The sequence below is a fragment of the Piliocolobus tephrosceles genome, chromosome 10 (assembly GCF_002776525.5).
Source record: "Piliocolobus tephrosceles isolate RC106 chromosome 10, ASM277652v3, whole genome shotgun sequence".
NCBI classification, from domain to species: domain Eukaryota; kingdom Metazoa; phylum Chordata; class Mammalia; order Primates; family Cercopithecidae; genus Piliocolobus; species Piliocolobus tephrosceles.
The window spans coordinates 78566077-78578129 of NC_045443.1; the positions used below are offsets into that span (position 1 = coordinate 78566077).

At 35.2% G+C, this 12053-nt stretch overlaps 1 protein-coding gene across 1 annotated transcript in view; it reads left to right on the forward strand.

Moving 5' to 3' along the window:
- Positions 1-12053, forward strand: part of ACSS3 (acyl-CoA synthetase short chain family member 3) — a 172777-nt gene that overhangs the window by 83982 nt on the left and 76742 nt on the right. The window contains exon 8 of the mRNA XM_023203172.3: positions 7983-8134. Within this exon, the coding sequence (XP_023058940.1) occupies positions 7983-8134 (152 nt within the window). The remainder of the gene's footprint in view (positions 1-7982; positions 8135-12053) is intronic.

The window sequence follows — 12053 nt, forward strand, 5'->3', positions numbered from 1 at the left end:
CTAAAGAAGGGTGATGAGAAGGTTTTTCACAGGATGAGGATCAACAGCGCCAAGTGTTACAGAGAAAAGATTAATAAGACAACCGAAGAGCACTTTGGTGATCAGGGTGTCATTAGTCCCTTTTATGAGGACAATTTCACAGGAAAGTTTGTTGTTTCATTTTTGACATGGAGAAATCTGAGCATGTTTGAAGGTTGTTTTGGGCAAAGCGTTGGATGTTATGGAGGGATCAGGTTTTGTGCAACCTCAGGCTGAATTGTAGTATGCATATGGAATAGCCACACTTCACTTCCTGGGCAGAAGTCTGGTAGTGTGATTAAGCAAGAACCCATTTAATTTCTCTGCTTACAGCAAAGTCTCATTAATCACAATGAATAAGAGAAACCTTAATTTGTCCCTCTAGTACAGGATAGCAGAGTGACTGCCCCTCAGCATGAAATAACTCTGAGATGAAAATAGTCCTGCTAGAAGCAATGAGCTATGAGCTATACTAGGGGTAAATGCTCTCTGTGACTTCGAGAATGTTAAATATGTCAGAATCCCTAATTTGCTCAGCACTGCATCTGCAGAATTAGCAGTTTCAGTTTCATTTACTTGACATTACTACTTCCAAAGGTAAACTTTTTTTTTTTTTTTTTAGAGTATAAGTTGGGGTAATTTACGTAGAACAGAAATTTATTTCTCACAGTTCTGCAGGCTGTGACATTCAAGATCAAGGTGCTGGAAGGTTCTGTCTCTTGTTTCAAGATGCTGCCTTGTTTCTGTGTCCTCCAGAGAGGAGAACCAGTATGTCTTCACATGGCAGAAGAGCAGGACAAAAGAGAACAAACAGGTTCCCACAAACCCTTTGTTTTAGCACCATTTGTCCATTCATGAGAGCAGAGTCCTCCTAACCTAAACATCTTCCAAAAGTCTCCAGCTTCCAACACTGTTGCACTGGGGATTCAATTTTCAGCACATGAATTTTGGGAGGCATGTTTCAGACCCTAGCACATATATATCTTCAAAAATAATAGATTTATAGATATTTGTGTCTTAGAACTTTAGCCATGGAGAAGTCTCAGCTTCTCAGGCCTGGACACAGAGTTGTATCCTTAATTGAAGAAAGGAAATGATTCAAGCCTGAGGAATTGCAACTGTGTGGGACCTACTACAAGGAGATAGTGAAGAGGGATTGTCAAAATAGCAAACTGATAGAAAGCATTAATTTGAACCATGTGACATTACTGATATTTGACTGCTTTGACTTATGAAAATGATGATTCCATATAATTAAAGTAATGGGGAGTGGGGAAAGAAGGAAGGTTGGTTGGAGACCGCAGATTAACCAATAAGTTGTTGGTTCTTTGAGAATATTTATAGCTCTTTAACAGAAGTGCATTAAAAGGGTAGTCTTGGCAATTTACTTATCTTGTGGAACAGAAAATGAAGGGATGTTATGGTCTCCACATGTCCATCTGCGGTCTTGCTTCCTCCAAGCTGTTTCTGAGACAAATAGAAAATCTTTGAGGAGCATTTTGTGTTTTGAGATGCTTTCATATACTTCAACAATTTTTGTTTATAGACTCTTATTCAGAATCCCATAGAAGCTATTGACTCCTCTTCCATAGGAAAATGAGCATACGTACATACCTTAATTTAATTTCAGAATATCCATGAACTCCTCTGAAGTTCGGGCCACAAACTCTGTATCTATGAAATTAACATATGATCTTCTCAAGTAGTGATACAACCAACAACCAACAAGAACACTGGAGGAGAGTGATACTCTTAAAAGGTCTCTGGGTAACACAGAAAGAGCTTCTGGGTCAGAGCTAATCCTTCCATCTCTAGAGAAAGGTCAGTTGTACTCAGGGTACTATGTCCTATAAATCATGACATTTATATCCAGTCTAGAGTCTGGTTTATAGGGCAAGGCATAAAGAATTAAAGACAATGAAGCATTTGTCCCCAGTAATTTCCTCTGTGAATGGTCATAATCAGATTTCAATTATCATTATATTCACTTGTTAACACTTGGATTTAGCTCATTTATTTATAACAAATGGAGAAAATTCGAAGCAGCTAGTGTTACATTCTAGGCTCATCCATTAGGGCAACCAGGCAGGTTGGTATTGAAAAATAGCCTTGTCTGAGATAATGCCGATCAAAGGACCATGTATCAGTTCTAAATCCTGACCGCAGATTAGAATTACTAAAATACAACAGCTGTCAGCCCAAATCAAGGCCAATTGAATAAGAATCTCTGGAAGTGGCACCAGACATTGGTTTCATTCAAAAGCATCTCAAGAAGTTCTACTGTACATTTAGGGTTAGTAACCACTGGATTTGAGTAATATTAGATGTTGGTTTGAATAAGATGGAGAAAGGCAAGATGGCAGCCTATCCTTACAGGTGAGGCCAGCAGAGTGATGGGACATCTCTAGCAAGTAAGAATCAGGGAAGTCAGTCTGATCTGAATCAGATTGTATTTACAAGTAAATTTTCAATTCTTAAAGGAGCATCTGCCATAACACAAAGTCCTTCGTCTGAGGATCTTAAGGCATAGGTCAATTATCCCATTTGGCTTTAAAGCAACAGTAAATGTTTTGAAAATTGGAACAAAATAATGTGAATTATAGAGAGAGGTGCATTGAGGAAGAAAAGGCCAATTTTTGAAGAGATTGTACACCCTCTTTTTTCATATTTTAAAACTTACGAAAGAGTAAACATTGGAAACCTCACCATCTCCTGTTCCAACTTTACAAGTTATCTCCCTTGAAGGTTGTCAATTGTGTGCACACTATTCTGCAGTTTGATCTTTTTTTTTTTTCACTAAATAGTATATCCTGGATAACTGCTTATGTTTTAACAAGTTTTAAGTTTAAATGTTGCCGTCCCAAGCACTCATCCCTTGATAAAGACACATGAGCTGTAGTAAGAACTCAACAAATGCTATTTCCAGTTTTATTACTCTCCTGAAATAAACAAAACAACCTGTCTGCTGAAATAAAATTTGCTACTAGTCGATAAAGGATGCTGCTGTCTTCACCTTAGAACTGCTGTGGAAACATGCCTTGGGTGACATTTCTCAAAAATAGTATTCAGAAAGAGACCAGATGTATTTCTAATCCTGCCACCAAAAAAGAGGCAAAACTGCAGTTGACTCAAAAAGTTTTGTATCAGTGTCTGGGAAATCACAAGTAGTCTTGACCTCAAGACTTGAAGAAATGGAATCATAGGATTAATCATAGGATTAATAATAAAGCAACTTTTTTGTCCAAAGATTTAACTCTACTGTTTAATTATAACTTAATTTTGCTAAGTGGTTGTATTTCGCCACTTTCCTGTGTTGAAAACTTAACCTTAGTAGAAAATATATGAGAAGGTGAGACAGTAACTGGTTTTCTGACTGGGGGCTTGTCATCTATAATACATACTAATATAATAAATCATAACTGGTAGAAAATTATATATGGATGTTAATATTAAGGCATTTTGGTAACTGTTTTGGTTTCTGTGCTTTGTACCTGGTTAGCCACATTATAAATCTTGCTAATATTAGCAATTGATGTTTTATAACTCTCTCAGGTTAAATTTTATCATTTCTAACAGCTGAAAGCTTAGAATTTTGGCTTCGTCTTTGTAGACATCCCTTTCTACCTTTATTATCTAGGAAGCAACTAATAATGTAGACTTAGTTTGGGAGAAAGAAATTAAATAAACAACTGATAACCACATTGGTTTGAGTTTGAGGAGCTTTAAAGTTGATATTTTTGGGTGCATTCTTGCTTTTGGTGTATATGTTGTTTGTTTAAAATCCCTGCAATCTTAGAATCTTCTTATTTTTAAATTGAATATTGCCTGGGTCATTGCCCCTTACTGAAAACCAAGTGATGGAATCAATTTCTTTTTCTTTAGGCAGTTCAGTATGCTTAGTGTGTTACTGGCTACTTTTAAAAAGCATTGTGAAGATATTTTATTGCTTATGTGTGCATGCTTGTCTATGTGTGTGTGCACGTGCATGAAGGCAGGAGAGAATTATAATTAAAATCAATAAGCCATTGAGTCACTTTTATTTAGCGTTAATAATAAAAGATTCTTACAGGCTTTGCGTCAGCTTTCTGAAACTACTGGTGGTGGTAGGTACTGAGAACATACAAGTCCTCTGTTTATTACTGCATTCTTTCTGTTTATTGGACACAAATAGCTTGCAGCATATACCGTGCAATTTCTAATAATATTATCCCATACACACACACATAGACATACACACATCCAAACTTATGAGAATGTGTGTTCCATTAAAGCAGGAGCTTATCTGGCTTATTCACACAATTGTTCCCAGAATATTTATTAAATAAATAAATATACCAGTGTTGCCCACTTTATTATTTGTTTGTATGTAAACAATAGTTTATGATGAAAGATCTTTTTCTATGCTGCATTATATTAACTGAAATGTTTACATTATTCTGGGCTTAATATATATGTTAATCATCAGACTGTTTTTGAAATGGGTAATTTATTTAATATCATAATTGTTTTAATTAAATTTGACATCAAAGAGAAGGTCTTAAAAAAGAAAAAACTAAAGTATATAAATATTAAAGTAATTTTAAATAGGAAAACATTTTCTTCATAACATTGAATTATCTTCTGGGGAATGGACAGTAAAACACAAAGCAATTGAACTTTTCTATGTTCAATTAACTTATGAAAGAACATCATGAGATTTTATGAATCACTTCTTTACTATTCTAATAGTAATGCTACATTATCATGATTTTTATATTCCATAAGTATAATATTGATGAAAATTAGTTTGGTACAGGGTCAAACTTGCAATAGAAGTTAAAATCATATATTATAAAAAGTATGATGTAGTTTTTTTACTAATACAGTCATGTATTGCTTAACAATGGAGATGTGTTCTGAGAAATGTATCCATAGATTTTATCACTGTGTGTACATCATAGAGTATACTTACACAAACCTGGTGGTATAGCCTACTACGTAGCTAGGCTATATGGTATAGTCTATTGCTCAAGGTTACAAACCTGTACGACATGTTACTGTGTTGAATACTGCAGGCAATTGTAGCACATGGTATTTGTATAACTAAATATATCTAAACATAGAAAAAGTGCAGTAAAACTATGGTATCACACCTGTAATCCTAGCACTTTGAGAGGCCGAGGCAGGCAGATTGCCTGAGGTCAGAAGTTCAAGACCAGCCTGGCTAACATGGTGAAACCCTGTCTCTACTAAAAAGACAAAAGCTAGCTGAGCATGGTGGCAGGTGCCTGTAATCCCAGGTACTCAGGAGGCTGAGGCAGGAGAATCCCTTGAACCCGGGAGGCAGAGGTTGCAGTAAGCCAAGATCCTGCCACTGCACTCCAGCCTGAGAGCAGGGCTCTGTCTCAAAAAAACAAAAAAAAAAAAAAAAAAAAAAAAGGTCCCTGGTGATCCATGCCTTTTTGTGTGTGTGTTTGTAATAATGGACCGCTAAGACACTCACTCTTTAAAAACAGCAGACAGAATTTTGCCTATCACAGCAAGTTTACACTGATGCGTGCCTACTCTACGAGCACATCTCAGCGTGGTTATTCTGTCCTTGGAATCCTTAATTATTTAGAGGATGTCTCATCCGCTGTAGTCTTTCAGGCGTGCACCTGTGTCTTTCTGGCATGCACCTGTAGTCTCAGCTACTCGGGAGGCTGAGGCAGGGAGAATCGTTTCAACCCAGGAGGTTGAGGTTGCAGTAAGCCAAGATCGCACCACTGTACTCCAGCCTGCGGGACAGAGTGAGACTCTGTCTTAAAAACCACCAAAACAAAGCAAAAAAATATGGTATCATAATTATCTAAAACATTGCTATATGGCATAGGACTGTATTTTTAATACTTGATCTGCCCTTATTGTTATCATTAAACATAAGTAATTGGAGGCACTGTAAAATACTGTGTCCTCTATGTAGGTGGTCTTACATGTTATATCATTTTAATTATGATATTAATATCACCCTTTAGTGAGTAATTATTTTCTCATGACACTGGCACTGTCGTGGAATTCAATTTTGATTGGCTATAAAATATCTTTCTTTAGTGGAGGTTAAATTATCCTACAATATGATCTCAGTGCTTTTAGCTTATTGAGAAAACACTGGCAAAATGACTTATTCTTATTTAACAGACAAGTAAATGGAAGTATAGACAGGGTAAGTCAGTTGCACAAGGTCAGTTAATAAATCATTTTCACGTGGGTGAGATCACATTTTCCAAGTCACAGTCTAATACTCAAGGAACTGATCAGTGCCTGAGACATATCAAAAAGTAAAAATAAAATGTTTACCTTGTTTGTTAGAAGGAATAAAGTTGCAGACTCATTTCAGACTGATGTACTAAAGGCTTCAAAATTTGTGAGTGAAATTATGTACGTGTGTTGCCAGGTTGTATTTTGCACCTTTTTGTATTATTTGCATGTGTTGATTCATATGAAGAGTAATGAAATAAATTGAAATAGTACTTTAGATAGTTGTGATAATCAAAATGAATTTCCAGCTGCAGCAAATACTTTTTTGGTATTAAAAAGGCAAAATAGAAAGCAATAGAATATAAAACAGGTTGAAATAGTTTTTTTTTAATAGGAACATAATTACACTAAAGAATATTAAAGAAAACCATTTAAAAATAATTAAAAAAAAAACAAAATAGTGTTCTATCAATGATCTAATCAATGAGTATTGAATCTAAATTATTGGACAACTATCCTATACCTCATTTATAGTTCATTCCTTTTTCTAAATTAAAAAAATTAATAGGTCTAACTCTCAGGATATCATCATTTTTTTCTTATTCCCCATTTGGGGACATTGTTGAGTGTGCTACTAGCAAATCCTTTGCACTTTTTACCTTAGTTCAGTGTTTCCTACAGGTCATTTACAGAGTTGCATGGGAAACTGAGATAGAGAATTTAATCAGGGAGGTTTAGGAAATATTAAATACAGCTACCCTTCTCTTAGAAATCAGTAATACATCTTAACCCTTTTAAGGTTAGAAATGATCTAAGATTAAAAAACCCTGTTGCCTTTTGTTTACCTCCCACTTCCACAAAAGGGTTTGGCTGTAAAATATATATATACACATATATATATGTATATATATATATATTTCCAAAACATATATTAACATTCCAGTCATCTTGCTTTAGAAACACAGGAAAAGGTAGCAGTGATGAGGATTGATTACGGAAGAAGAGGACGTAGCTTGGCCAAGATAGATTTTATGGGTTAGTTAGAATGTTTGCAGAGTTACTGATTTATTTTAGTAACTTGCCTATTTTCCACTCTTCAGAAACATCAACTAAACCTTTCTTTGTCTTTTGAATTGCATGGCTTGCCAAATTGTGAGATTTTTATGCATGATTTTCCATTGAACATATATAATGTTATTTTGAGTCTGTGGAAAACATGCACTTTGGCACATCTTATTGGATTATTTTTAATTCATAGGAGTTACTTTTCTTGGAGTGAGACATTTAACTGAAAAGGTCATTGCTCAGGAATCACTGCTTTTGCAGATTTTTCTTTTTTCTCAAATGTTTTGAGAAATACTGTTGTCACTTTTAATAGTGATCATGAAAAATACGTTTAAGTTCAATATTCATAACAACCATATTTAGTTTTTTTTGGCAAATAAAAGAATGTTTTATGTTCTTAATTTGAATGTGATATGTATTTTTAATTCTTTATTTTTCAAAACTTGATGAAGAAGAAATTATAATTTGAAAGCTTTTAGGATACTATAATGGAGCAAACAGCCTCTCTTATGCCTGGGTATTTGGTTTGCTTTATTTATGACAGAACATGGAAATATTTTAAAACTAAGATTTGTTGAAAACCCCATATTATTAACATTGTTGTGTTAAATGTATAACTATTGAACTGTCAGTGAAATATGAGACATTTTACCCAGTGACATTTTAAATGAATCTCATTGTAGGGGAAGCCTGTGGGAACACCAGATGCTGGCGCTTATTTCCGTGTGCTTGCAGAGCATGGAGTAGCTGCCTTGTTTACAGCACCAACTGCAATTAGAGCAATCCGTCAACAGGACCCTGGGGCAGTCTTGGGGAAGCAGTACTCTCTGACAAGGTGATGTTGGGATGCATAGGGCAAATGACATTAGAAAGTGCAATCAAAATGAATAAGTGAACATTATATTTTTTTCTGGTACTGCAATACTCTTATAGGAAGAGCCAAAAGATTCGGAGTGTTACTAAGAATAACTTGTCTAAATATAATTTTTAAATAGTTGGAATTTTAACTCTGCTTAGAGATGTTAAAATATTATATCATGTTAATTTCAGTTCAAATATTACCAAAATATTACTTTTAAAAATCACTCTTCTTATGTTTTCCTTAAAAGGCAAAATGTCTATTGTGACTTAAAATGCACAGATTGATGGATGCAGATATAGTAGCATCTGTCTTTTGAAAATAGAACAATGGGTTAAATGAAGGGACAATATTTGAATGCATGTATACAGATAAAATGTGAAAAATTATAGTCCAAATTAAATATGTTAAAAAAGTGAAGAACAAAGAGACTTAGGTAAACACAGAATAATAGTGGGAGATGTCAACACCACACTGACAGTATTCAACAGATCATCAAAGCAGAAAACTAACAAAGATATTTGGGACTCAACACTCAATCAAATGGACCTGACAGACATCCACAGAACACTCCACCCAACAACAACAGAATATTCATTCTTCTCATCTGCACATGAGAAATACTCTGAAATCGACCATGTGCTCAGCCATAAAGCAATTCTCAACAAATTAAAAAACATAACAATGACACTCTCAGACCACAATGAAATAAAAATAGAGATTAATATCAAGAGGCTTTCTGAAAATCATACTATTACATCGAAATTAAACAATCTGCTCCTGGGTGACTTTTGGGTAAACAATGAAATTAAGGTAGAAATCAAGAAATCCTTTGAATTGAATGAAAACAAATGTACAACATACCAGATTCTCTGGGCCATAGCTAAAGTAACGGTAAGAGGAAAGTTTATAGAACTACATGCCCACAAAAAGGTTAGAAAAAATCTCAAATTAACAACCTAACATCACACCTCGAGGAACTAGGAAAACCAGAGCAGACTAATCCCAAAACTAGCAGACAAAAGAAAACCAAATTAGATCTGAACTGAAAAAAATTTAGATGCTAAAAAACCATATGAAAGATCAATAAAATCAAACGTTGAGGTTTTAAAGAATAAAAAACCTGATAGGCCACTTGCTAGACATTTAAAAAAGAGAGAAGATCCAAATAAATACAATCAGAAATGACAAAGGGGACATTAGCACTGATTCAACAGAAATGTAAAAAGTCCTGAGACAATTACAAATACCTCTATGCACACAAAGTAGAAAACCTAGAAGAAATGGATAAATTTCTGAAAACATACAGTCTCTTAAGATTGAACCAAGAGGCTGGACACAGTGGTTCAGGCCTGTAATCCTAGCACGTTGAGAGGCCGAGGCAGGTGGATCACGTGGTGGAAACCCCTGGCCAACATGGTGAAACCCCATCTCTATTAAAAATACAAAAATTATCCAGGTATGGTGGTGTGGGCCTGTAGTCCCACCTACTTGGGAGGCTGATGCAGGAGAATTGCTTGAACCCAGGGGGCAGATGTTGCAGTGAGCCAAGGTCACGCCATGGCACTCCAGTCTGGCCACAGAGTGGGACTCCATTTGAAAAAAAAAAAGATTGAACCAAGAAGAAATTGAAATCCTTAATGAGCCAAGAAAGGAATTCTGAAACTGAATCAGTAATACAAATCCTACCAACCAGAAAAAGCCCTCCACCAGATGAATTCACTGGTGAATTCTACCAACATAGAGAAGAACTGGTACCAATCCTATCAAAACTATTTCAGAAAGTTGAGGGGGAGGGATTCCTTCCTAACTCATCCTATAAGGCAAGCATCATTCTGATACCAAACTCTGGCAGAGATGCAATGGAAAAAGAAAACTTTAGTCCAGTATTCCTAATGAACATAGATGCAAAAATTCTCAACTGAATCCAGCAGCACATCAAAAAGCTAATCCACCATGATCAAGTAGACTTTACTCCTGTAATGCAAGGTTGGTTCAAGATATGCAAATCACTAAATGTGATTCATCACATAAACATAACTAAAAACAAAAGCTATGTGATTATCTCAATAGATGCAGAAAAAGATATAAATACAATTTAGTATCCCTTCATTGTAAAACTCCAAACAAGGCATCAAAGGAACATACCTCAAAACAATAAGACTCATCTATAACAAATCTACAGACAACAATATACTGAACAGGCAAAAGCTGGATGGATTCCCCACCACAACAAGACAAGGATGTCCACTGTCATCACTCCTATTCAACATAGTTCTGGAAGTCCTTGCCAGAGCAATCACTCAAGAGAAAGAAATAAAAGACATCCAGAAGGAAAAGAGGAAGTCAAACTATTTCTCTTTGCAGATAATATGATTCTATACCTAGAAAACCCTATAGTCTCTGCCCAAAGGCTCCTACATCTGATAAACAACTTCAGTAAAGTTTCAAGATACAAAATCAACGTACAAAAGTAAGTAACTTTTTTTTACACCAATTATATCCAAGCTGAGAGCCAAATAAAAAAAATGCAATCCCATTCACATTAGCAGTGAAAAGAATAAAATACCTAGGAATACACCTACAGGGAGGTGAAAGATCTCTACAATTGTAATTACAGAACACTAATGAAAGAAATCAGTGATGACACAAATAAATAGAAAAGCATTTCATGCTCATGGTTAGGAAGAATCAATATTTAAAAAATGGTTATACTGCCTAAAGCAATTTACAGATTAGATGCTATTCTTATCAAGTTACCAATAACACTTTTCACAGAAGTAGAAAAAAATTATTCTAAAATTTATATGGAACCAAAAGGAGCTCAAACAGCCAAAGCAATTTGAAACAAAAAGAACAAAGCCAGAGGCATTATACTACCTGACTTTAAACTATACTGCAAGGCTACATTAACTAAAATGGCATAGTACTGCCTCAGAAACAGACACATAGACCAGAGGAACAGGTTAGAGAACCTAGAAATAAAGCTACAGATCTACCACCATCTAATCTTTGACAAAGTTAACAATAACAAGCAATTGGGAAAGGACTCCATTCAATAAATGGTGCTAGGATAACTGGCTAGCCATATGCGTAAGGTTAAAACCAGACCCATTCCTTTTATCATACACAAAAATAAACTCAACATGAATTAAAGACTTAAATATAAAACCTAAAACTATAAAAACCCTAGAAGAATATACAGGAAATACCATTCTGGGCATAGACCCTGGCAAAGATTTCATGAGGAAGACTCCAAAAGTAATTGCAAAAACAAAAACAAAAACAAAAACTGACAAGTTCAGTTAAACTAAAAAGCTTCAGGACAGCAAAAGAAACTATCATCAGAGAAAACAGACAATGTAGAGTATGGGAGACAATATTTGCCAACTATACATCAGAGAAAGATTTAATATCTGGCATATATAAGGAGCTTAAACAATTCAACAAACAAAAACCAAACAACCCCATTAAGAAATGGGCAAAGGACATTGTATTAGTCCATTCTCACATTGTATAAGAAATACTTGAGACTGGGTAATTTATAAAGAGAAGAGGTTTAATTGGCTCATGGTTTTGCAGGCTGTACAGGAAGCATGATGCTGTCATCTGCTCAGCTTCTGAGAAGGCCTCAGGAAACTTGGCAAAGACATGGGATCAACCTAAATGCCCATCAATGGTGGACTGGATAAAGAACATTTGGTACATGTACACCGTAGAATACTACACAGCCATAAAAAGAATATCATGGCCTTCACAGCAATATGGATGGAGGTGGAGACCATTATCCTAAGCAAATTAATGTGGGAACAGAAAACGAAATACTGCATGTTTACTCTTCTAAGTGTGAGCTAAACATTGAGTATGCATGGACACAAAGAAGGGAACAATAGAC